The 27,892-nt window shown below is 41.3% G+C and overlaps 1 protein-coding gene across 3 annotated transcripts in view; it reads right to left on the bottom strand.

The window, feature by feature from the left end:
* Nucleotides 1-27,892, bottom strand: part of LOC136837567 (uncharacterized) — a 131,119-nt gene that overhangs the window by 85,899 nt on the left and 17,328 nt on the right. For 2 of the 3 annotated variants that reach the window (XM_067102439.1, XM_067102438.1), the window contains exon 2: nt 21,456-21,614. The exons of the other annotated variant lie outside the window; for it this stretch is intronic. In XM_067102439.1, the coding sequence (XP_066958540.1) occupies nt 21,456-21,614 (159 nt within the window). The remainder of the gene's footprint in view (nt 1-21,455; nt 21,615-27,892) is intronic. 3 annotated transcript variants of the gene reach the window in all.

Below are 27,892 nucleotides of genomic sequence, written 5' to 3'. Positions count from 1 at the left end.
AGCTGTGCCCTTACCATCAGTTTCTGTTCCTGGGCCTTCTACATCTACTCCTTCCGACTCCTTTATTTAAGCCCTAGTGGAGAGAGTTGAAGGTGCACTTCCGAAGAAGTTTGGCTGCTCCATTGCAAAGAAATCTAAGAAGAGATGTTGTAGATCTCTGTCTTCCTTGTTGTTGTCTTCTCGTTCACCTTCTTCATCATCTGTTCATTCCATTTCAAGGAGGTGTTAAAGGGAGAAGGACTTCGTGGCCCCTCCTCACAAGAAGATCTGCAGGCCCTCCTTGGATTCCCCCTCCATTTCTCCTTTGTCTGGGGTCACGGCCAACCATCCATGTCCTTCAGCTGATTCTCGGTTGGCTAATCACAGCCGTATCGTCACCTCCAAGTTCGTTCCTGGTTTGTCTCCAGCTGCCCCTCCAGGGTTACATGCTGTTACGTACAGCTGTTGTCTGTCAAGGTTCACGGCCGTACGTCTTCTACTTTAGTTACTGATGAGTGTCACCCAGTTCTTGATTGTGTGGCAACACACTCTGCAAGAGAAGTCTCCTCTAAGAGCCATAGATCTATGGATCGGGCTCCCCCTCAAGAAGTTGCAGTAATTTTGTCTTCTTTTATTCGCCCTGCTCAAGACCACGGCTGTTAAGAAAGACGATAAGGTGGCCATAAATGAGTCAATATCACACCTGAGGGAACGTTCTCATGATTGTGACCGTTCCTCCCTTAGGACAAGAAGTCTACGGTCTCGTTCACATGGCCATGATCACTCTCCATGTAAGCGAGAGTCCTCTACATCTGCAGAATCAACCACAGCTGTCCTCTCCCTTAACATATATAGGCAGACCCCGTTTATTGGCAATCCGGTTTTACGGTGCTTGCCTAGTGACGATGATAACTGGATTTTCGACACCGATCTCCAGTTATCAGTGCCAATGCCCGGTTATCGGCGCTGATCCCCAGTTATTGGTGCTGATCCCCAGTTATCGGTGCCGATAACCGGATATCAACACCAATAACCAGGGATCAGCACTATTATTGCCAATTTTCAGTTATCGTCACACTGTCGGGAACAGAACCCCCACTGATAACTGGGGACTGCTTGTACAGAGTCCCCAGTTATCGCTGATAACTATGGTAATAAATAGCGTTTTTGACACTGTAAGTGCCAATAAACTGCTTATCAGCACTGTTAACCACTTATCAGCGCGATAAACTGCTTACTGATGCCAATGAACTGCTTACCGATGCCGATAAACCGCTTATCGATGCCAAAATCACTTCAAATCGCCAAAAATCTGGTTAACGACGTTGTTAGCCAAGCACCATAAAACAGGAATGCTGTTAACCGACAGCACTGATAAGTGAGGACTGCCTGTAGTCCACGCTCTTATTCTTGCGGGTGGGACTGCTATCAAGACAGAGTCCCTTCTCATTCATTAGAACAATATATGCATACCCAAAGTGTTAGGCCCTGATCGTTCTTATGCTCAAGTAGTGAACAATGATGTAGGAGATGCCAATGATTCAGTTGACAGACCAGACTGAGAACATCATGGCCTGGAAGCAGAAAGTCCTGTCTCGATGCAGACAACCAAGAACTATTAACTGCATATGCAAAGTCGTGGAACTCATTTGTGGGTACATTGAATTAACAGAAGTGACTGTGGCTATCAGTTCAGATTATCCATCAGGTCTCGAAGCCTTAGTGAGGCCCAAGAAAGAAACAAAGGCATCGTTGGGGTTGCCATGTTCTAACCATGCTGACTGTGTTCTTAAGCAAGTGAATTCTCTCGTCTCTGGACAGGACAACTCTCTTCGGTCTAGCAGGTCATTTAAGTTGCCCCCTCCTCCTCTTCCACAACATAAGACATTTTTACATAACTCCTAACGTTGTGAACTGAGCTAGGTGGATTCAGACCTTAGTTTGCCTAGGCCCCGGGTCTTTCTTTAGATCAAATCTGGGCAGAGGGCACCTCTTTTATGCACCAAGAGTCGGCTACATTGGAATTGACTGCTTTTACAGCTTTCCAGGTGATCTCGTGGCTCAATCTGTGGTCAACGACAGTTGGCAGGATTTTTTTGCTGCCACGTCTAGTGACAGTGAGGAGACTGCCACTTTTCTTAGACTGTTGCAGTCCGGTGACAAGACTATTTCATATCTGGCTCACATAAAAGCAAACCTGTGGGCTAATTGGTTACTGAGGAGAAGAGATGTTGCGCTCTTTAAGATCTCCAAATCTGTTGGCCCTGAGGAATGGAGCAATTCTTGGATCTTCATCATTCTTCCCTAAGGACCATGTTGAAGTTGCAGTGGACAGACAAAGAGCAGACAATAATGACCATCTGGTCCATCAGGCTGTTATTAAGTCTTCTGGTCATTCATGTGCCAATGTAGCTCGACCCAGATTTTAGGCTGCTGTTTACAATTTGCCTAAGAGATCTAAAGCCATGACGGATCCTCATAGGAGCCTCCAGCAATTGCCTGCTCCTGGTAAGATGACAACTCAGCAACATCCCTTTCAGCCCAATCCTACCAGAGCTGTGAGAGGAGGCAGGGGCAGGGCTAGAAGAGAAAAAATGCTTTTAATTTTTTCTTGAATAGTACTGTAACAAGTTTCCACTAAATTTAAACTTTTCCATCTTTAGGAAATAACATGGAAAAGTAATCCTATTCCTCCTCTTCCTCTTCTTTCCACTCAAAAGACATGTAAAAGCATTGCTGAAGAATTTCTCAGATGATGCCTACCTCTGAATTTTCTGTATCATTAGACCAACAACTTTTAAAGAGTTGATAGAACTGTTGCTACTCATAATTATTATGAGTAATAACAACTACTGTAAAACAAACAATTCGGGGATAATTCTGTGTTTTAATTTCACATCACAGGGATTTTGTCTACAATTACAGCAAGTGGTGGTGAATTGTAAAAAAAAAAGTAATCTTTTTCATGCTCTTCCCTAGCTGATATGGTAGTCCAATAGAGCTTGTTTTGCCATGCTTGAATTGCTTCATAGATTTTCTCAGGTCACTTTGACTTATACAGGTACATTTAAAATAATTTGACCCACACCAACTTTTGTTATCTCTAGAAACTTCAGTGCTCAGCACAAAGACTAGCTTGTTTCTGGTGTTACTGACTAATCAGCATGGCAGGCCAGCTCTATAATGAGGTTAATATCATAATATTTTAAAGTAAATTGTATTTTTCCTAACTATACAAATCTGAGGTCCTTTACATTAGGAATTACTTACATTGGAGCTGGAAATGGCCGTTGAACTTTCAAACAAGGTGGTTAGGCAGTTAACTACCGTCCAGTAGGCGGGAGTCCTGCCCACATGGACGTAAACATTTCAATTTGCCCTTCGGCCCCTGTGTCAAATTGAGGGGTGGCATGAGGTGGGCATAAAAATGTAATGTAAAGGACCTCAGGTTTGATGTATAGTTAGGAAAAATACAATTTATTTTTAAAAACTGTGATTTGTTCCTACATGATATACCAACAATCAGTCCTTTACATTAGGAAGACTCACTGGTTGGAGTGAGGAATCTGATTGAGTCTCTTGAACTGACTGGAGTTTGCCACACCTGGGATTCTCTTCCTAATTAATAGAGCAAGGAAGAAAAACCTGCCTCTGACAAATTGATCAGGGTGTAGTACCGCATGACCAATTGTCAGATTTCTGGGTCTTTTTCGCATGAGGGAGGAAAACATAACCTCATACGAAAAAAGGCTAAGATGAACCCTAAGAGTTGGAGACAGTAGGGCAAATACAAGTAAGTATTGTTTTTTTTTTTATTTTCACGGTCTCCCTCCTCCCCTTGCTAGAGGATGGAGCAGGGTTAGCTACACAACTTATTGAGCAGCCACCACAGGTCCCAAGGAAAAAGTGTCCAAGGACTTGTGGGCAATGTTCCGAAGGTAGATCGAGGTGAAAGTGGTCTGTTGGACCATACCCCCGCTTTCAGTACCTGAGGAACAGCTAGGTTCTTCCAGAATGTGAGAGTTGGACCAATGCCCCTGACTTTGTGAGCTCTCAGGTGGAAGGTACCGGTGTCATCTTCATCAGCAGCAGAATACCCTCTCCTGATCGTCTCATGAAGCCAGAAAGAAATCGTGTTCTTGGGCACTTCTTTCTTGGACAAGCCAGTGCTAATGAAGAGTCATCGACACTCAGGCCGGAGATGACGAGTCCTATTCAGATAGTGCCGCAGCACTCTTAACAGGACAAAGGAGCATCTTGTCTGGGTCATTATCCACTTCAGATAGTGCTGCAGCTCTAACAGGACAAAGTAGCATCTCGTCTGCTTCATTATCTACAAAGTCCTCTAAGGAGGGGATCGTGAAGGACTCAAACTTAGTGTCAGGGACTGATGGATTTTGAGTCTTCGCTACAAAGTCCGGGACAAAATCAAGCATAACTGATCCCCATCCCCTTGAGTGTTTAACACTGGAAGAAAGTCCATGCAGTCCACCAACTCTCTTTGCTGATGCCAGGGCAAGCAGGAAGACAGTCTTGAGGGTCAGATCCCTGTCTGATGACTCTCCTGAAGGCTCATACGGTGCACAAGTCAGGCTCCTTGAAACAAGAGTCACATGACACGCAGGGGGCCTGAGGTCCCTGGGTGGGCAAGACCTTTCAAAGTTTCTCATCAGTAGCGAAATTTCCAATGAGGAGGAGATGTCTATATCCTTCAGCTGCAAGACTGGGCCCTATAGCCTTTCACGGCTGGAATGGAGAGAAGCTTCTCTCAGCAAAGGAAGATGAAGTCCGCGACCAGCTTAATAGTAGCTCCGACTGGAGAGCGACCCTGTCTATGACACCAACCACAGAAGACGGTCCACTTTCCCTGGTATACTGCTGCAGAGGACTGTATGAGGTATCCAGCCAGCTCTGTTGCTGTGCAGCGCGAAAAGCCTCTTGCTCACAAGAGGTGCTGGATAACCGCCAGCAGTGAAGACATGGGGATTGTACTGCCTGGTGGAACCAATCTACGTGGGGTTGATACAGAAGGTTGGGCCAGGGAGGGATCTCCCTCAGTGCCTCAAAGAGCAGAACTAGCAGGTTAGGATACCAAGGGAGCCACCAGAATCATCTTGATATTCAGGGTGACCAACACTTGGCTGATCATCCTGCGAATCAGACAAAACGGAGGGAAGGCGTAGACGTTGAGGTTGTCCTACAGGTGCTGAAAAGCATCCTCCTCAGCGGCCCATGGGTCAGGCACAACTGAACAGACCTGAAGTTTTCTGTTGTGCCAGGTGGCGAACAGATCTATGGCTGGACGGCCCCAGAGATCAAACAACCTCTCCGCGATGTCCAAGTGAAGGGACCACTCCATCCCTATCACTTTATTCTGGCGGCTGAGCTTGTCTGCCACTACACCCCTCTTGCCTGGAATGTATCTGGCTGACAGCTCTACCGAGTGAGCTACCGCCCACTCGCGCACCTGCATTGTCAACTGGTGAAGTGGAATGGATACAAGACCGCCCTGGTTGTTGACATATCCCACCACCGTGGTGTTGTTGCTCATCAACACCAAGGAGTGTCCCATCTCTTGATTCTGAAACTCTTGGAAGGCCAGGAAAGCTGCCTTGAGCTCCAGGATGTTGATGTGAAGGTGCTTGTCATCTTGGTTCCACACTCCTGAAGTCAGCAACTCTTCCAGGTGTGTGCCCCATCCCTCAGTCGATGTGAGTCGATGGAGGCGAGCAAGGAGCGCACCTTCTCCACCGTGAATTGAGTCTGGCGAATGAATCGGTTCAAGGGAGAGAGGTCTATGAATGGTCTCCAACCCCCCGAGGCTTTCGCCATGAGAAAGATACAGCTGTAAAAGCCTGGGGACCAATCTGACAGGACTTCCACAGCACCCTTGCTCAGTATGGCTTGCACTTCTTGCGTGAGTGCAAGATCCTTCGGCAAACCAGGAACATAGGTTAGGAGACGGACTGGAGAGTTGGTGAGGGGTAGCCGAGACTCGAAGGGGAGTAGCTATTCCTCCCGAAGGACATCCACTACCCAGGTCTTGACTCCGTATTGCTGCCATGTTGCCCAATGGTTCGACAGGCACCCCCTTTGCCCCCTCCTCCGAACTGGAAAGCAGGCTGAAAGGGGCATGATGTGTGCCCTTTCTGGCAGAAGAAGAAGACTGGGTGTTCCCGCGGGTGCCCTTCGAAGCCTGGGTCTTCTTAGGGGCCGAGGAAGTGCTAGCCTGACCCGAAGGTTGGGCTGCAGTGGAGCGCAAAGACTCAGAGGCCTTAGCCACTGCCTGATGAACAAGATGGTCACTGTCTTCGGCCTGACATTTGCCCACTGTAGCATCCACCAACTCTCTAGGGCAGAGAGAGAGGCAGAACCCAGCAACAGTCTGCTCTGTAGGGTCAATGCCAACTCGGAACCTACAGACCTGGCGATCCGAGTCAGGACAGCACCCCTTCTCTTCAACATCAAGTTTGCCCACAGGTTTGCCATGTGGTGGACAAGGCAGGCAATGGCTCTAGCTCCAGACTGGCATGGTCTCCCGAAGGCGGTGTCCTCTCCAGGAACAATAGTTCCTGAGGAGCAGCCACCTTGGATACTGTGAACGACCACAGATCCAGCCAGGAGACTACCTGGAATGCTGCCATGGCAGTAGCCTCCAGGCTCGCTGCCTCTTGCTGCGAAAGGGAGACCCCTTCCGAAACAAGTTGCTGCAGTGAGAGACCCGGGCCTAGACAAACCAGATCTGGGTCAACCTGCCTGGTTGGCAAGGACCCCTCTGAGGGCATGTAAAATCGCTTCTGCAGAAGCAGAGGAGGGGTAAGGAACTTGTCCAAGCGGTTCAATCGAAGCGAATTCTCCTGCCCAGAAACAAGATCATTCAACTGGTTGAGTACCACCCCCTCGGCAAGTGAGGACCACGGCAACCCCTAAAGGCCATGGCCCCTTCGCTGAGATCATTGTGCTGATGAATCAGCACCATGATCTCTGCACAGGTTCTCTGTATTTTGGGGGTGTCCACTTCCTGAGGAAGAGAACCCTCAAGTCCTTCCAGGGTGCAGTCCTCCTGATCTACTCTTCTGGCAGGAGGGAGAACCTCGGCAGACCCCATAGATCCATCCTGAACTACTCGGGCGTATGACCAGATTGATCTGAGGACTGAGCCAGGAATATAACCTTTGTAGTTGAACTCTTGAGGAGAGGACTCTCCAGAGTTCCCCCTGTCCGTCTTGCACCTTCCGGTAAAACCCCAGGAGGTTGAGGGTACAGGTGAGGAGGATATGGCACTCCCACTAGTGGAACCAGCAGGAGGGGCGGGCCGCATGCAGTCATCAACCCGCGGTGATGACAGCAACGCAGATCCAGGAGAGTGCTTATGCCTCGGCGAAGTGTTGTCCCAAGGAGAGCGTAGAGGCTCACATGAACGCGATTGGGGGCTGGGTGGGGTCAAACGCAAGCTGGCTGGTAAGAACTTGCGCTGTCCTCTTGACATGCCCCAGTCTTCTTCAAGGCAGAAACCTGGCAAGAAGAAGACTAGACAAGGGACCTCCTCTCTGTCTCTCCGGGTGTTTGGACCCTTGGGACCGAAACAACAAGCTGGGAACCTGGCCAAGCACTGGTGGTAGTGCCAGCAGGAAGAGAAAAGACACCTGCATGACTAGGCGCTTTCTCGCCCTGTGCCTGAACTGGGACGGTGAAAGGTCTCTCCGGCACCAGTTCGGGATACTCAAGACTCCTTAGAGACTTGAGTGCTTGGAATGACTCGTGAACGAGCATCTGACACAGCACCAATCTTAGAAGCAGACTTCTTAGGACTGGCGATGGAAGCGCAAACCAAGGTCTGCGCGCCTGCGGCTCCTGAAATACAAGACCCTGGTGAGGTAAGCGATCCCGAGCCCAAAGGCCAGGAAGAGCTGACGAGAGCTCCCACTGCTTCCCCTGTGGAGGGAGGCAGCCACTTAAGAAGCCCCATGGCGGGGCTTCTTGCAGGGGGAAACTTCCTCTTCTTTGGCCGACGTGCCTCAGATGAGGAAGAGGAGGGGGTAGCAGACGACAACGAAGTCGATGAAGACAATGACACCTCACAGAACCTCTTCCTCAACTTCTTCATCATATTCTTCAAGATAGCGATCAAGTTGCCCATCCAAGAGGGAGCAGCAGACATCACAGGAGTAGCCGGGGTAGCCAGGGCAACAGGAGTGGCCAGGACAGCCAGGGCAGGTGGAGCAGCAACAGTGGCCTGGACAGCAGAGATCACAGGAGCAGCAGGAACAATAGCCATCATATGGGGAACAGAGGAGGTAACCATCATCGACAGTACAGTGAGGGACAGATAGACCCAAGGATCGCCAAGCTGCATCAAATTAGTCACCTGCTTGCTAAGGAACCATTCGACTGCCAAACTTGAAGGAAAAAAGGTCAGATTAGCAGAGGGAGACTCCTCTTGCTCTGAGGGAAAAATTTTCCCCCAGGACACACACGCTGAGGGAAGGCGGCCTTATGAACAGGCTTGTCAGATTTGTGGGCTTGCATAATTAAAATGACAAACACATATACTCAAGCAAAACACAAAGAAAGAAAGATTCCACTGGGAAAACCAGCTCAACAACAATCAGGGCAGAGAAGGAGGAACACAAGTCTGCACCACACAACGGCCAAGGCAAATTGGAATGTTTACGTCCAGGCGGGCAGGACTCCCACCTACCGGATGGTAGTTAACTGCCTAACTACCTTGTTTGAAAGTTCAGTGGTTGTTTCCAGCTCCGCTGTGAGTAATTCCTAATGTAAAGGACAGATGGTTTGCATATCATGTAGGAACAACTTCAAATGTTTCCTGATAAGAAAGAAGCCCACCCATATTTCTAGTGGTGTACTTCATATTGTATGGTATATCAAACATTTCAGCAATATTGAGGCCAAAGCCAATGAATTTATAGACACTTATAACTAAGCTGTCTATATTGGGCATCCAAATTTAAGTATTTCCAGAACTGTTATGGAAAAAAATACTGTAGTTATTAATATCACCTGAGAGATAAGTGATTTTACTTGTTAACTTCCACTATGAAGAAAATGAAAACTATAAAATTTTAGTTTATTCCTCAAGCAAAATCCAGACCAATGCTCAACTTTGTGGGACAACTCAACATACAGAGTGTATGTAGAAAAAAATCACAGATGCACAACCAAACTTTGCTTGAGGTCATCAGGTAGCAAATAGTGCTTACATATTTGATAGGAGAAATTATAATAAAACAAAACTACATGAAATAGCTCAGGCTCATCTGAGATGGACAAAATTAAAACACTCACTGTTTCTTGAAATATAATGAGTATTTTGCTAGCTATGCATAACTACAGCCTTTTGTTTAGAAGTATTCCTGGCGCACAAGACGAGTTGCAGGGTACTGCCCACTCGCCAATCAGTAACTCATCACTATCCTTTAGCAATCAAAAGTTATGTGGGGTTGGTTGAAGTGGGATTATGATTAAAGGATTTGCTTTATATGCCTAAGAAAAATACAAAACATTTTTGAAATCTGTTATTTGTTTCTACTAGAATATACTCTATCTCTTTATATCAAATATTTACTCCTCAGGTGGAAGGATTATCTCAAGGAACAAGCTCGATATTATCTATGTGACTAACTTGTTGCACCTCACTGGTACTGTACAGCAGGTCCTCACTGCACTACTTGTATTGTTAGAGTCAGGTCAACTTTCTGGAGTAGGGGAAACTTCTGATACATTACACGCACAATAAAGATGGACAGCTGAATTCTGCATGTACAGTCCATGGTTGTGAGAAACCTACTACATTATTATTCCAGGCTTCTTCAGCTCTAGATCTGAATACTTGAAATTCTACTTCCAACGGAGCTAAAGCTCCAATAGCATCATTCCATTCCAATCCTGTGGTTAATGCTTCAAGTTTTAGATCACTGAAAAAAATGTCAGCAACCAACTAGCACAGTTTCTCCTCTAACTCAGATATTCCAACCCTTAATGGAGAATCTAAAAAGCAGGCAATATAGCACCCATCAAAAAGGGTAATGTTTTCTCATAACTTCAAGAAATAGAGGAATCAAAAGGAAACCATTATCTTTAGCCAAGAGATTTCTTTAGCTAAGGATTTGTCTTATAGGATGTTAACCTTTAGCCCTTCTCACACCAGTTCTGAAGGACAAGATTTATATAAAGCCAAAAGTACTGGAGACCAAAAGGATAGAAAGGATATAAATTACAAAATATTTTCAAAAAGGAAATTATCACAAATTTTGTAAAAGGTACTTCATTTTGTGGTATTGTAGGATTTGTTTGTATAAATATGTTTTCCTGTGCCACTATTACTGTGTTACCATTTTACCCTTAAGATGTAAATTTCCTTATAATTCAGCATTTGTGTATCTTTAAGCTTCATATATACAGTACTTACCAAGTAATTACATAGCTAACGTTTCTAACGCGTGCGGCAACTTTTTTAATATTCATGGTAGCACTTCTTCTGTTTTTGTCTAGGTGACAGCTCCCACCCACTATCGGGGAACACGGGAAACAACCTGGCAGGTAAGCTCGATTTATTTGTCTTTATGTCCATAAGGTGGGGGAGGGCAGGCTCCGATTCTATAATTACTTGGTAAGTATATATGAAACTTAATTTTATTATGAAAATGTCATTTTCTTGTAAGTAACTTACCAAGTAATTACATAGCTGACTCCCACACTGAATGGAGGTGGGATACATGGACATATTTTACTCCAAAACCTTACAAGCATGGTAATGACTTTCAAACAGAAAAAATTTGCCAGCATTGAATGCAATGCTTGTTGTTTCCTTACCTGGTAAGAGAGCTACTGCAGGCGAATACTGCCTCTGGTTGGTGCTCATCTTAACCTGTAGTGGTGTGGGTGTTGAGCCGTGGGTCGCCTCTACTTGAGTGGGAGCTTTGCAGCTGAGGATATGCCTGATGGCAGCAAAGCATACAAAAATGTGCCCTTGCCCTGGGTGCAGTAACAAGATCAAAAAACCAGACAACTGTCACCTACTCTGAAAACACTTGTAAAAAACACCACAACCTATCCACTAAGACTGGTGGATACTCCAGGTACCTTATACCCCCAGGCTCCCCAAAACTCAAAAACCCTACACCAAGGTGAAAAGGTAGTATGAGAAACAGAGTGCTTCCTGTAATTCTTCACCCAATACCATGCCAGCCACTGATAACAGCCCCAAGGTACTGCAATCATCAAAAACTGTTCCCACTTCCTTCAAATAGTGAGAGGCAAAAATAGACCTGCACTTCTAGTAGGTCAACTGAATAATGGAATTATGTCTGAAAGCTAAAGAGGTTGACGCTGCTCTAACATCGTGAGCTCTCACTTTAAAATCTGGTAAATTGTTGTTCTGGATCTGGGAATGTGCCCCTCTAATCAAATCTCTCAGGAAGAACGACAAGGCGCTTTTTGACATAAGACGAGAAGGGTTCTTAACCGAACGCCAGAGGTTGCTAGATGGACCCCTGATCTTTTCTGTCCTATTTAGATAGTATCTAAGAGCTCTGACTGGACACAGTTCTCTCTCTTCTTCCTCCTGACTGAGAATATCCATTAACTTCCTAATGGTAAATGAGAACAGGTCATTGTTTTTGGCCAAATGCCTTGGGTGAAGGAGCAAACTGCATCTCCTTGGGAAAAACCTACCCTTTTACCAATGGCTTGAATTTCACTGATGCGTTTAGCTGTAGCTAAAGCAAAGAGGAAGAGCGTCTTGCATGTCAGATTCCTAAGAGAAGCAGAACGAAGAGGTTCAAAAGCTGGGCCTGTCAGCCATTTCAGAACCACATCCAGATTTCAGGAGACCAAAGTGTCCTTTCCCTGTTTCATTGTATTGAAGGACTTTAACAGGTCTTTAATATCAGTTCAATGAGAGATTCAGGCCTCTGTGTTTAAATACTGAGCTAAGCATAGCCCTAACCTTTAATGGTGGAGGAAGGCAAATTCCTTATGTTCCTCAAGTAAAGAAGGAAATCTGCAATCTGAGTCACAGAGGTCTCAGAAGATGAGACATTGTGGTTGTGGCGCCACTGACAAAAGACTGACCACTTGGCCTGGTTGATGAGGCTAGAAGATTTTTGCCTGCATTGTGCAATAGCCTCTGCAGCTCCCCTTGAAAAACCCCTCGCTCTGACAAGCTTACAGACAGTCTGAAGCCTGTCAGGGCAAGAGCAAACAACCCTTGGTGATGTCTTCTGAAGTGGGGTTGTCTGAGTAAAGATGGTTTTTGGGGAAGGAGCCTTGGATAATCTAATAACCAAAGAAGGTCTGGGAACCACTCCCTCAGGGGCAAAAACAGGGCTATGAGGGTCATAGTTGTGTTGTGGTGTGCCTGTAACTTGTTTAACACCTCCCTGATCATGCTGAAGGATGGGAAGGCATATAGGTCCAGGTTTGACCAATTTTGAAGACGATGGTTCTTGGAGGTGGCAAACAGGTCTATCGTTGGCCTGCCCCACAGTCTCCATAGATCTAGACAAACCAGGGGATCCAGGGTCCAATCAGTGGGAAGGACCTGCTTTTGAAGGCTCAGCTCGTCCGCCATAACATTAAACTTCTCCTGGATAAAGCAGGTGACCAGAGTTACTCAATTTCATTCTGCCCAGAGGAGTAGTTCTCTTGCTGCCTGACAGAGAGGAAAAGAAATGGGTGCCACCTTGTCTGCAAATATATGCTAAGGTTGTGGTATTGTCTGCATGCACCACTACTGTTTTGTTGTGAACTGTGGTCAGAAAACTCTGAAGACCTAGCTGAAATGCTTTCAACTCTCTTACATTGATATGTAAGCTTTGCTGATCTGGGGTCCATGTGATAGTTTTCTTTTTTTCTCTCTCTCTTCTTTATGGTTTGAATGAAAAAAGTCAGATATTCTCTTGTTGAAATGTATTTCTCTTTGTTTATTTATTTTTGTTTTTAGCTGTATGTGGTATTATAAATTTTTTTTTTTGTTCTTGTCTGTTGCCAGGAGTGAATGGTAGACCAACTTTTCCCCCCTTGTGGTAACCTTAAGAAATGCTACCCCTTTGTGGTACCCTTTCTGGAGTTTGCCCTCGGAAGTTTGTCTCTTTGGGTGGTTGAGGCTGGGAGGCAGTATGGGCAGTCTCCAGTTGTTGTGAAAAGTTGATCAAGAAGGTTGATATTTTAGTACTTTACCGCAGACATATAGTGGAAAAGTGGAAGATAAGACTTCTATGAGGAAGAGCCTTCTGTTTACTGACAGTAGGTGTAAAGTAGGGAGTGTATGGCTGAAGGCTGATGAATCATATATTGTACTGTATTCAGAATTATCTAAAGGCTTTTCTGAGAAAGTGTTTTTTTTTTTTTAACCTGGTGAAGGAACTTTGCCAGTAGGCAGGTGATATTTCTTCGTGTTGACTGACTTGCAGGTACTGAAAGCCCTGTTGTAAAGGGCAAGGTGTGATATATGTTGTTGATGTTGAGTGATACCTATTTTTTGTGTTGATTGACTGTCATGATATATGAGCTTGTTGTTTGATGTGACTATTGTGCTGTACATATTCTGTTGTAAGTTGGTATGATACAGTACTTATTATTTGAGGTGGCTATTTTGATATACATATTTTGTTGTTTGTACTTAGTCCCTGATGCTGTGAAGGGCAAGGTATTGATATATGTATATTTATCTGTTGTATCAGTATTAATTTACTTTGCTATATTTAATCCCTGATGTTGTAAAGGGCATGGTATGATTTATGTATATGTATCTGTTTGTCAGTGTACTGATTTATTGTATAGGGCAAGGTGATTTGTTGTTGTATAGGGCAAGGTGATTTGTTGAAGTCCAAGGTATGACAAATGGGTACTGTATATTATTCTGTTTGTTGATTTGTTCTCCTGTTTGTAGTTAGTCCCTAATGTTGTAAAGGGCAAGAAAATACTGGGTATACATTTATATCAACTGTTTTCTTGATTTGATTAAGTAGTTAAAGGGAACTGATGTGTGCTGGAGTGTGCGTGTGGGTTGGAAGTGGTAATTTTCCTAGGTAAAATTTCACTGCTTACATTGTTTGTATGATTATGTGTATTGTTGTTTCCTTTGGTCGCCTAGTGTTGTGAAGGGGCCAAAATTTCATGTTTTTGTAAGGTTGGGATTTAGTTGTGGAATAAATTGGTTTTTTTGTGAACTTCCATATTTTCACTTTGGGTTATCTACCTCAGTCTTGCTCTAGACGACCCCCAACATCCATGTACCGGATACTTTCTGATTCCCCAGTAGGGCTCCCTAGTTTATGTCAGAGGCGTCGGAATAAAAGTCTAGGTCAGGGCTCAGAGGTTGAAGGGACTTCCCTACTGACAGCCTTCACTGCAGGTCCGACTTGATATGATATCCGGGGTGATCTGAGACGCGTGAGTGTCATGCTGTGTCCTTCTGTCCCAGTTGGCCTTCAGATCAAACTGGAGAACTCTCATATGAAGCCTGTCTAGTCTGACAAACATCTCTATGGATGCCAGAGTCCCCAGTAGGCTCATCCACTGTTGAGCCGAGCAAGATGAATGGGCTAGAAAACTTTGGACCTTCTGAAGGCAGCTGGAAATTCTCTTAGGAGACGGAAAAGCCCGAAAAATCTGAGAGTTCAGAGTCATCCCCAAATAGAGAATTTCTTGTGATGGGGTCAACTGAGACTTCTGAAGATTGATAAGAAGGCCCAGCTCCTGGGTAAGAAGAATCTTGTGTAAGTCCTTCATGCACTTGTCCTTCGACTGTATCGAAGCAGCCAGTCGTCTAGGTAAAGACAGACATTGATCCCTACTAAGTGGAGCCATTTTGAGAGAGGAGCGAGGACTCAAGTGAATATTTAAGGGGCTATAGAAAGGCCGAAGCAAAGGGCTTGAAACTGGTCATCTTGTCCTGGAAGACGAACCTTAGATATTTCCTGGAAACTGGATGGATAGGAATGTGAAAGTATGCGTCCTGCATGTCTAAGGTTATCATCCAGTTGCCCTGGTGAATGGATGAAAGGACTGAAAGGCTTGTCTTTATTTTGAATTTTGTCTTCAGGACAAAATGATTGAGGGCGTTTACTTCAAGGACTGGTCTCCAACCCCCCGATGCTTTCGGTACCACAAAGAGTCAGTTGTAAAACTCCCTCCATGCTGGTGTTCTCAACTTCCTCTATGGCCTTTTTCTGGAAGAGGGGAAACTTCATCCAAAAGGGCCGAATGTCTCTCAGAGCCTACTGAGTACGCTGTCAATGTGATGGGAGAAGTGACTAATTGGGGGCTCTCCAGGAACAAGATGATGTAGCCCTCCTCCAGAACTTTGATGATCCAAGGCTCTGCTCCTCTTATCAGCCACTTCTCCCAAAACTCTAGAAGTCTGGCTCCTACAGGTACATGCAGGACTTCCTTCTCACTTTTTAGGTAGGCAGTCCCTGGTTAACGGCGGGCTTGGTTAATGGCGATCCAGTTTTACAGGGCTTGTCCAGCAACGAAAATCAGCAATTTTCGGCACTGAAAATCATCAATTTCTGCTTATCGGCGCTGATAATTGGGTATTGGCACAATACATACCTAGCAGAGGCGCTGATAACCGAAAATTGATGCTTTCCAGTGCTGATAAGCCCCGTTGGCGATTTTCGGTTATCATTACACCATCAGAACAGAACCCCAGCCGATAACCGGGGACTGCCTGTGCTGGCTTGGAAGAGCTCTTCTTAATAGACTTAAGACGTGAACCAGACATTTGTATGGGTCCTGAATGGTGCTCTAGATCTCTGGAGGGGTGAGGTAGTCCTAATTGGAAAAGCAGTCGATTCCTGGGAATGCCTAGATGACTGGGCCAACAAGTCCTGCATAGATTTCCTCTGCAAATCTGAGGCAACCCCCTTCACTGTGTCCTGAGGGAAGGGATGAATGCTGGTCTAGGGGCAGGAACAACAGGACTGACTTCTGTGTCTGGGTAACTCCCTTGGAGGTAAAGGAGCACCAGAGCTTTCTTTGCTTCAGTACTCCAAAGGTGAATAGAGCGGGAAGCTCTAGAGAGCCTTCTCTAATGGCTTTGTCGGCAAAGGACAAAACCCCAAGCCAGTGCGAGGCAATATCTCCGGCTAGATCCTGGTGGTCTTCAATTTTCTTGGTCAGTGAGCCCACCGTCCAATTCAGGAAACTAAGCACTTCGAAGATCTTAAAAATATCCTTGACTAGATGACCTAGTTCTGCAGAGGAAAACATGATCTTCGCTAACGAGAATGCAGAACGGTGAGAAAAGTCTATTCGACTAGACTAGAGAAATCCCCTTGGCAGAAGGCAACAGCTCTCAAAGAAGGAGTTTCACTGGTCATGTAAAGCAAGTACCCGAAAGGGAGGAAAGCAAAAGATGCTTTGCCCTGCTCCCTTTTGGCCGAAAGCCAGTCTCCCATCTCCTTGAAAGGCTTTTTAGAGGAGGAAGAAAGGACCAATCTCAGGAAGTCTTGTCCTGTCATCCAGTTGATTCTTCATTACTAAGGTCGAAGCAGGAGAGGACGGGGTAGCTGGGACGAAAAATGTGGGAAAATTCGCCAAGAGGTACTGCAGTAAAACAGCATACACCAAAGGAGGCGCAGGTTCTTGGTTGACCTTTCTTTCTTTTGAGGTGACCAGGGACAGGATATCATCCTGAGAAGGCTTGGGAGTGGAGGGAGCTTTCTTTAGCAATTCCATAATTTGGGCTAATTGCTAATTAAAAGGAACCAGAGTAGGCTCGTCACAGTCTAAAGGCGAAGGAGATGACGTTGGAGGTCTAACAGGAAGAGGCGAAGGAGATCGCAGTCTCTGAGCAGACAAAGAGACAATGGGTGCCTAGGAGCGGGTGCTTGGCGCTCAGAGGCAAGCACCAGGTTCTCAGGAGCTGGCACCAGGTTCTCAGGAGCTGGCGCCAGGTGCTCAGGAACTGGTGCTGGGCACTTGGGATGAGGCGCCAGACGTCTGAAAGCAGACGTTGAGCACTTATGAGCTGTCGCTGGGCACTTGGGAGCCAGGAGAGGGCGCTCAGCCGTTAAGCGCTCAGGTGAGAGGGCCTCCAGACTGTCCCAAGTAGACAGAAGTGGATACTGATGGACAGGGGCAGGGACAGAAGAGTCCACAGCGTAACCACAAGAAGGCTGGGGACTGCTAATAGACTGCTTATACCGCTTAACCCTTTAACGTCGAAGCCCTATTTTCAAAAACGTCTCCCGTATGCCGGCGGCCTCCGAGAGGTAGCGAAAGCGGAAAAAAGTTTTTTCAAAAATCACAGCGCACTTAGTTTTCAAGATTAAGAGTTCATTTTTGGCTCCTTTTTTCTCATTGCCTGAAGTTTAGTATGCAACCATCAGAAATTAAAAAATATCATTATCATATATAAATATTGGAATATATGACAGCGAAAAAAAAAACGTATATAATTGTATACAAATCGTGCTGTAAGGAAAACGGTTGAAGCTAATGAGTTAAATTTTTTTAGTTGTATTGTACACTAAATTGCGATGATTTTGGTATATAACAGATTGTAAAACGATTAAAGCAACACAGAGAAAATATTATCACAAAATGATGCATGAATTCATAACGTGCGGACGTAAAAAAAAGTTTTTTTAAAAAATTCACCATAAATTGAAATATTGTGCTAGAGACTTCCAATTTGTTGCAAAATGAAGGTAAATGATTGACTATTACTAGAATGTAAGAGTTTTAGCTTACAATCGCATTTTTCAACCATTTCGGTTGAGTCAAAGTTGACCAAAGGTTGAAATTTTTTGTAGTCGACTTACCGTACGGCCACTCGACACCCAACAGACAATTTTAGTCGACGTACAATACGTCCAGTCGGCGTTTAAAGGTTAATAGTTACTTGAGAGTTTTATAAGCCTTGCCATTAATCATAGTATACTGTAGTCAATTAATTTCTCTTAAGTTAGGCATAATGTGTCACAGTTTTCCAGTATCAGAATACTGTTAAAGATGAACATTATTAACCCTTAAACGCCTGAGCCTCTATTTACAAAAACGTCTCCCGTATTCCGGCGGCGTTCAGTGAGTTAGCGCCAAAGAGGAAAAAAAAGTGTTTTTCAAAAAATCACAGCACGCTTAGTTTTTAAGATTAAGAGTTCATTTTTGGCTCATTTTTTTGACATTGCCTGAAGTTTAGTATGCAACCATCAGAAATGGGAAAAAATATCATTATCATATATAAATATTGAAATATATGACAGCACAAAAAAATTTTTCATATATAATTTTATACAAATCGCGCTGTGAGCAAAACGGTTAAAGCTAACAGGTTATTTTGTTTTTCTTTGTTTTGTACACTAAATTGCGATGATTTTGGTATATAACAAATTGTAAAATGATCAAAGCAACACAGAGAAAATATTATCAGAAAATAATGCATGAATTTAAACTGCGGACGTAAAAAAATGTTTTTCAAAAATTCACCAGAAATCGAAATATTGTGCTAGAGACTTCCCGTTTGTTGAAAAATGAAGCTAATTGATTGAATATTACTAGACTGTAAGTGTTTTAGCTTACAATTGCAGTTTTTCGACCATTTCGGTCGAGTTAAAGTTGACCAAAAGTCGAATTTTTTCTATTTATCGTGATTTATATGAAAATATTTCAAAACTGATAATAGCTACAACCATGAGTTATTTTCTGTTGTATTCTACATGAAATTGCACACATTTTCATATATAAAACTTTATGTAACGACTAATATAAAACTGTGCAAATATTACGACAACGTGAAGAAAGAATTTCTGAGATGTTCGGCCGAAAGTTACAGCGCCTGAGCGTAAGGAAAATGTTTTTCAAAAATTCACCATAAATCGAAATATTGTGCTAGAGACTTCCAATTTATTTCAAAATGAAGGTGAACAATTGAATATTACTAGAATGTAAGAGTTTTAGCTTACAATTGCATTTTTTTACCATTTCGGTCGAGTTAAAGTTGACCGAAGGTTGAAATTTTGGAGGTTATCATGATTTATGTGAAAATATTTCAAAACTGATAAAGGCTACAACCATGAGCTATTTTCTGTTGTATTCTACATGAAATTGCGCACATTTTCATATATAAAAGTTTATGTAACGACTAATGTAAAACGATGCAAACATTACGACAACGTGATTTAAAGAATTTCTGAGATGTTCGGCCGAAAGTTACGTGCTCAGGCGTAAGGAAAAAGTTTTTTTCAGAAATTCACCATAAATCAAAATATTGTGCTAGAGACTTCCCGTTTGTTGCAAAATGAAGGTACATGATTGAATATTACTAGAATGTAAGATTTTTAGCTTATAATTGCGTTTTTTTACCATTTCGGTCGAGTTAAAATTGACCGAAGGTTGAAATTTTGGCAGTTATCGTGATTTATATGAAAATATTTCAAAACTGATAAAAGCTACAACCATGAGTTATTTTCTGTTGTATTCTACGTGAAATTGCGCACATTTCCATATATAAAACTTTATGTAACAACTAATATAAAATGGCGCAAACATTACGACAACGTGTTAAAGAATTTCTGGCACAGAAAAAAGAAAAAGTTTTTTCAAAAATTCACCATAAATCGAAATATTGTGCTAGAGACTTCCAATTGGTTGCAAAATGAAGGTAAATGATTGAATATTACTAGAATGTAAGAGTTTTAGCTTACAATTGCGTTTTTTGACCATTTCGGTCGAGTCAAAATTGACCGAAGGTTGAAATTTTGGCAGTTATCGTGGTTTATATGAAAATATTTCCAAACTGATAAAAGCTACAACCATGGGTTGTATTTTGCTATATTTTACATGAAATTGCGCACATTTTCATATATAAAACTTTATGTAACGGCTAATATAGAACCATGCAAAAATTACGACAAAATGACGAAAGAATTTATGAAATTTTTGGCGCGTTAAAGTTTGGGCATAAGAAAAAGTTTTTTCAAAAATTCACCATAAATCAAAAATATTGTGCTAGAGACTTCCAATTTGTTGCAAACTGAAGGTACATGATTGAATATTACTAGAATGTAAGAGTTTTAGCTTACAATTGCGTTTTTCGACCATTTCAGTCGAGTCAAAGTTGACCAAAGGTTGAAATTTTTGTAGTTATGCGAGTACGTCCACTTGGCACCCAACAGACAATTTTAGTCGACGTATGATACGTCCAGTAGGCGTTTAAGGGTTAATTAGAAGTAAGTAATAACAGGTATCTTCTCAAACACAGGAAAGTTGACCATATATGATTTGCCTTGTAAAATTATTTTGGATTTACTAAACGTGAAAAAATCTTATCTTTACAATAACAATTTTTTCAAATTTTTTTTTACAGGGTTAACTGGCACTTTAGAAATGTGACTCGATGAAAGTTCCAGATAAGGCTTTAACAGTACTGTATAAGTATTATTTATAACTGATAACCAAACGTTTAAGATGGTAGCTTAACTTTTGAAATATCAGAGTGAAATGAAATGAGAAATATAGGACTGGTGGACTGATGGCATTTTTTTCTCAATTGGAAAACTTTTGTATCAAGGAAGATTATTGGATTTGTGTCAGTATCAATGTACACAGGACCTACATAGAAAAAGAAAAGGGAGTATAAAATAAAAATATTATGAAGCTCCTTATTGGTATTTCATGATAAATCTGGTGTGGCTTAGACCTTTACTCAACAGAGGTGATAAAACTGACTACAGTACAGTACTGTACTATGCTTATGTAATAATCACACTAGATAAGGATTTATATACCACCATCCAAATTATACTTGAGCAGCACTCATTGTGGATGGAGTACCAAAACCGTGTCTTGTATTGTGCTGAAAAAAATATTTTGCAGGACTGTGGGTAAATTAAATACCTGGAAGTAGAAAATAGGATACAGTAAATTGAAATGTGTTGCATTAGCCCCTCAACTTAACAGACCTTTATATACAAGATGTATTTTACAAATACAACTACTAAATTACAAGATACACACAGAGTGCATTTAGTTTGGAAAAGAAATTATTATTTGGAATAATTGTTAGCTATTACATATTTTTTAACTTCTAGAGAAGGCTCTATATTATAAAGTCTAATCAGAATAATAGACCCAAAAGTATTTGATAAGTTGAGGGGCTAAGAGAATCTTGTAGCAGTACAGTGCACTTATAAGAATGTGCTTATGGATAGCAATTTGACATAGCTGAATGAGTAGTGCGGCTAAAAAAGTGTGCCTGTCAACAAAAATATGGTTGCATGTATGATTAAGAATGAATGAGTGTTATATTTTCATTTCCTTCTGGTTTTTTAAAGGTATTAAGTATTTTATCTTAGTGAGAACACTTTCAGAATCCCTTCAGGGTAATAGAGATAATACAGTTTACATTAGCTTTATCTGGGCAACCAGAAATGGAGAAATTTGAAGTGGAAATTCATTGCATCAAGGCTGATACTTAGTAAATCTATTGCAATCTAACTCACCTTAGCCAGCTTTACAAAACACTCTGCAGGACCTGAAGAACCCAACAGATGACTTTTACCACTGCATTTTGGAGAAGGTTCAGCAGATTTACTACCTGCCTCAGATTTTTGACAGTCACCAGAACTGAGGGTGATCACTGTTGTTTTGGCAGAAGATGACTGTAATAAGGAATTCGAGAGCACTTAAATTTTCATTTATAAAAAGTGCATTGCACCAAGCCCATTCGAAATCACACTATATAGATCCCATTTGTTTGAAGAAATGTTAATTTCTCAATGGTTAGGTGTATTAAATATCGTACTTCATACTCATTTGTCTACCAAGTTTTTTTCTAATATACTGTGTACACTAAACTTTTGCTAGAGCTTTTCCAGTTCACATTGCCTCATTGTTGGATGTCAAAGCCCATGTTGGTTCACTGCTGATTAATTAGATAGTATTCAGTCATTGCTGTGGGCGAAAAACTGGATATGAAGGCTGTGGAAACCAGCTATATAATAAAAATTGTTTGGGTTAATTTTCTAAAAAGTTTCTCAATTTCTTGACAAAGCAAGCACTGGGTTTTGCAAACAATCAAAGAGATGCATCTGAGACTTGTCCTCATTTGAGATTTGTGTCTCAATTCGGTAGGAATACCCTTCAAATTTTAAGTCTATATATTTGGAGGGGCTCCAATAAGCCTTCATATGGTTCACCAGTCAGGCCGAATTTTGTTTGTGAGTGATTATAGCTTCCTTGACAATTTAGTCTGCAGTAACTACTGTTTCTTTTCAAGCCTAACAGGCTAATATCCAGCAGTAAGAATGCAGACCTATGGAATCTAACTTAGCTTAGTCAGCTTTATGAAGGACTATGTTAAGGTTTATATGTTACCAGTTCAGTCCACTCTGACAAAAAGATGCTCTGTGGGGCCTCACCTCAAAAGAAATAAAAAAAAATGAGGTAAGTTTATTCTGTTAGCATTATTGATCCTGTTTCTGGTGGTGCAGCAGTCACTAAACAAGAATGCTTTTAAGCTTTTCTTGAACATTAACATATATTAACAGGACTTGGTTCTTCCATCCCCTCTCATATGTGACTTGGAAACATATTACTGTTTCTGTTCCTAATCCTCTGCTTCTATCTGTTCTAAAGACATGTAAAATCGTATGTTCTGAAGAATTTGTCAATTGACATTTACCTTTGAACTCTGAGTAAAGTTAAGCAGCAGTATTCATAAGAACCTCAATTTTTGCAAGTTGACATAACTACAACTGTTCATTTGTAAGAGTGAGAACCACCACAACAAGCAATTCAAGGGTGATTATGTGTTTTAATTTCATGTTAAGCACATCAGTAAGTCTGTCTAAAATCATAAATAACAATGGTGAAATTGTCAACAAAAAAGCCTGATGTTTAGGGTCTAACTAGACAATTAATATGCTGTCAAAATTTTTGTAATGTCACTTTAGCATCTAATTTTAAAATATGTTTGACCCAAGTCAATGTTTGTTATCTGCAAGAACTTCAGTGCTCAGCATAAAGACTGGCCTATTGTATCTGGCATTACAAAATAATCAGCATAGCATGCCAGCTCCATAATTAGGTTGATCTTCAAATGTTTCCTGATGATAAAGAAGCCCACCCATATCTGTAGTGATGTACTGGATATTATATAGTTGTATTAAATATTTCAGCGATAGTTGAAGCCAAGCCAATGAATTTATTGAAGCTTATGAGCAAACTGTCAGTACTGTATACTTCTTGTACTTACTTCTAGAATTATTAAAACAACGACAGATATATATTTTAAAGCTATACAGATGGCTAAAATTAATGCTAGACCCCACTAAGAAGAAATTGAAAATCAAAATTTCAGTTTATTCATCACAAAGAAAAAGATCAACAGCCAGACCTGTGCTCAACTTTGCTAGGAGATTCAATACAGTATGTAGACAAATTGACAGAAGCACAACCAGAGCTCTGCTGGAAGTCACAAGTGAGCAAATATTGTTAACAGATTTGCCAAGAAAAATCAAAATAATTTAAAATAAGAGTACAAGGAACAGCTCGGGCAAGACTCATTTTATTAGACAAAATTAAAACCCTAAAAAAAAAAAAAGCTGCATTGGCACTCATAAATACCATGTCCAAAATAGCATTGCTGGATCAGACAACAGTACCATCAGATGTATAAAGCTAGTGGTACTGGCACTATGGCATCAGGCAGCAGCTACCATACCTGATGGCATATAAGACCCTCTTTTTTACTTAAAATGTAAATTGGGGTCTTATATGCAAGGCTGAGGTATCTGGTATACTAATGTTTACCAAGATACCATTTACTAGCAATATACTTGTACCTAACCAAACTCCATAACACCATGATATTACTAGTATTTACTGTACTTAAATATTTATTTTCTTTATTATTACTTTGGTTATTAACATTACAATAAAATTCCTCAAAACCGGCACCTTTGGGACCCAAAGTTGCCAGTTATTTAAATTTGGCAGCTGCAAGAAAGGAATCCCTCTAAAATGCCATGATCCTGAACTGTCATTTCATCATTCATTATTAATAAAGAGCACATATGTTTCAGTTTTTTTTTTTATTACATAATTTCTACCATCTTGAACTGAACATTATCCTATACTCACCTAATGCATGACAGTTGTTTGAAGAATGCATAATTCCATACACAGATAAAGCAGATGACAGACAGAAACAGTGATGCATTACACAGCAGCCTCAAACACTTAAACTAAGCCCAGTGACACACTTACTGTATATTTGCTTCCCCCCACCCCAACCTTTCTCTCTAGAAAATCTTTTTTCATAAACAGTTGGTTATTTTTCTCAGCAAATTTTTTTTATACAGAATAACCTCAAAAGAAAGGCAAGCCAATGTACAGTAAGTGCATAGTTACTTTAGTGCAGTGACATGTGAGCACATCCATAGACTGAAAACTATATGTACTGTGTGTAACACTACGTCAAAGTATTAAGTACAATAGTACTGTGTGGCATTAAAGAAATGTCAATAATAATACTGTACCAGAGTGAGAGAGGGGGAGAAGGAGACAGAAGGGGGCACAGTAAATGTGTAGTTTACTTATTCAATACATACATGTTAATAAACACCAGCCGCCCAATATGTAACAGTTACTCAATTAACACACCAGTTCCCGTTGCACTGCTTGCCCAAGCCAGCTCATGGCCCCAACAAACAAAAGAAAGACTTACAAACCGACTAATAAACCACAAACAAGAGCTCTCACACCGTCGCCACCGCTAACTCCTGACCCCTTCATATCACCGTTTCCCCAACTGCTGTACCGTCTTCCGTACGTCTTAAGGCGTCACAACAACCACCACTGCGCCATTCCAAACATAATAGGGGACTGACTTTACAAACGCCCAATACAATTAAAAGCATACTTTGCCTACATTTCTTGAATGTCTAATGCCTACACATACTTCACTAAACCATTTAATGAAAATAACAAAATAATATAATGCTTAAATTTATAAAACTGATATATAATCACACTTATTTCCTCCTCCCTCACCTCCAACCTCTTCTTATCCTAATCCCCTCTAATCTCCATTACTCTCCAATTCTGTACTCTGCGTAATTTCTGACATTTTCCCCTGAAACTCCTGCTTTAGTCAATACATCAGCTATTTGGTGCTTTCCTTTTATCCATCTAAACTCCTTTATTTCTCCAGATTCTACTGTTTCTCTTATTGCTGCAATATCATTTTTTAATCTCTTGCTACTTACTCCTGTACAGTACTTGATTTAATTGCAGTCATTAGTGTTTTACTATCAGTTTTAACCAATGTTTCTAATTTTCTCTCTCCTACTTCCCACAAATGTTTGAAATATACCAATCCTTCTGTGGCCTCCCCCACACTCAGAGCTTCTGCTTCAATGGTAGATTTTGCTACTCTTCTAAATTTTCGGGATTTCCACCATATGGGACTTCTCCCCTTACCATCTGTCAAGGATATCACATAATCCAATTGTGTATGACCATCTTCAGTATTCCCAAATGAAGCATTTGCACAGTCTTCCCAATAAATCTTTTCTTCCTCTACCTCACTTACTATCGCTTCTCCCAATATGTTCTTAGCTTTTCTCAGTATTTTAATCAGGTTTTTCATATCTTGAGTTGTTCCTTCTTTAAAAGCTTTACTTAATTCACTAACATTGTATGATATTTCTGGCATGGTGTGTAGCGATACCCAATTCAACTGTCCTACCACTGATCTATACTCTGTCAACTCCTTTTGTCCTAACACTCTGTTACCTGTAAATCTTCTAGCTTCTGGTTCTCTTATAGAATTTATATACTGCCACTGATTAAGACAAATTCTATTTTCCTTTTGTTTTACCTACATACTTAAAACTTTTACTTTCTTGTTCTTCTACTTGCAATTTCCCTCTCAATTTCCTAATTGTTTCTTAAAAATCCTTCAGTTCCTCCATAACAAAAATCATCTACATGTGTACATAAAATACCATTCAATTTAGTCTTTCCTCCAAAGGAATATATTAGGTTCTAATCTACTTCTCTCACCTTTCAGCTCCACTACTTTTACCACCTTACAATACTGCATGCCTCTGCTGCATCCTTTAGCCAATAAACAGTTTTCATCAATTTCCATAATCCACTCCAACCATCTTCACTCTTCGCATTTCATCACCTTGTAAATATGCAGTTTTTACATCTAATGTATAGCAAGTACAATCTTTCAATTTAATTATTGTCAAACAAAATTTTAAAATTTTGGCACTGCATGCAGGAGCATCTTTTTCCCATTCAGCCATTTCTTCTTCAAATCCTCTAGCTTTACATATCCTTTCTCCCCCTTTTACCTTTTCAGTTACCATCCATCTTGTAGATATAGCTTTTTGTCCAACATCATTTACCTCCTCCTATACATTGTTTTCTCTTCCACTTTGTAGTTCTTTTTCTTTAGCTTCAATTACGCTTTTATTTTCAAAACCTAGTAAAACCTCTTCTTCATCTTCAGTTTTTTTCTACATGACTATACAGTAATCTCTAAGTTGATCCATCCTGTCACCTGATTGTGAGTCTTGTACACTGTACGAATTTTAACACAATCCTCTTTTAAATTTACAGTCATACCCATTTTACTCATGGTTTCCTTACCTATTAACCACAGTACATCACCCTGCAAAATATGTCTTCAAATAAAACTTTTTGTTTTTCATTATCACTGGTACAGTAAACCCCCTGTATTCGCAGATATCTCTGTGGAAGGTATCTAGCCATTATTCGCGGAAAATTCGCCCATTCGCGGTATTTTTCACTGAGAAATATTCACTAATTACTGTATTTTCATATTTTCATGACTAAATGCACTTTTTGTGATAAAACTATTAAAATATTTAGGTATAAGCATTTTTAGATGGTTTTTGTGTTTAAACTATCAAAATAGGCAGTTCTAAGTGTTTTTAGAGGGGTTCTAAGTATTCGCGGATTTTAGCTATTCGAGGGGGTTGCGGTACACATCCCCGTGAATACGGGGGGTTTACTGTATTTCCATTACAGTACTCCTTTCGACTTGTATGATGACTCGCCAAAACTGAATACTTTATTAGACTCTTTCTTCATATTATTCATTCTCTCTAACTCTTTCTGATTCAAACCCACGATAATGCGTGCTAGCCACAATTCCCCACAAACTGTCGATTTACATCCTCCGTCTAAAATCTCATCCGCCTCTTCCCAAGATTCTTCATCTATTTTGCTAAATTCTCCTATATAAACTTTTTTCTCTTCTTGTCCAGTTTCTAGTTTCTTCCTATTTTGAAAATTCTGAGGACAATCCCTAACCCAATGCCATTCCGATTTGCATATCACACACAATGTTACTTTTCCTTCTCTATTTATAGGATTTCTTCCACCTCTGCCTCGATTCCATTTTCCCCAATATCTTTGATTTTCCCTCTCTCCCGAAATTCATATAACATTCTGACCCCCCCAATTCACCTTCCTCTTTATTCCCTAATCCCTCATATATTCTTTTCATTGTCTGTTACACTTTTATATTCCAGCTTTCCTTGACCAAAAGCTGCAAATACCATTTGTTTTTTATTGTCTGTGAAACTTGCTTGTTCTAATGCATGAAAACCCTTTGCTTCTCTTTCAAGCATGCTCCTCCCTATTGCTCCCTACACTCTGATCCTGCCTTCTCATACCTAATTATAAAATCTCTCATCTTTTCACAGGATTCTCTTTCTATTTTAAGATAAGTTTTCATTTTACTGTAATTTTCCATTAGAGTATCTTTTAGATATACTTCATCTAGTTTAGATATTATCTTCGAACCCTCTTTAACTTTAAGTTCTTCTCTATCTATCCCTTCTGTCACTTCTAAAGCTTTTCCTTTTAAACTCAATCTTATCTCTATCTACAGATA

The sequence above is a fragment of the Macrobrachium rosenbergii genome, chromosome 59 (genome assembly GCF_040412425.1).
Source record: "Macrobrachium rosenbergii isolate ZJJX-2024 chromosome 59, ASM4041242v1, whole genome shotgun sequence".
In the NCBI taxonomy this organism is placed as follows: domain Eukaryota; kingdom Metazoa; phylum Arthropoda; class Malacostraca; order Decapoda; family Palaemonidae; genus Macrobrachium; species Macrobrachium rosenbergii.
This window is presented reverse-complemented; position numbering and strand designations above follow the sequence as displayed.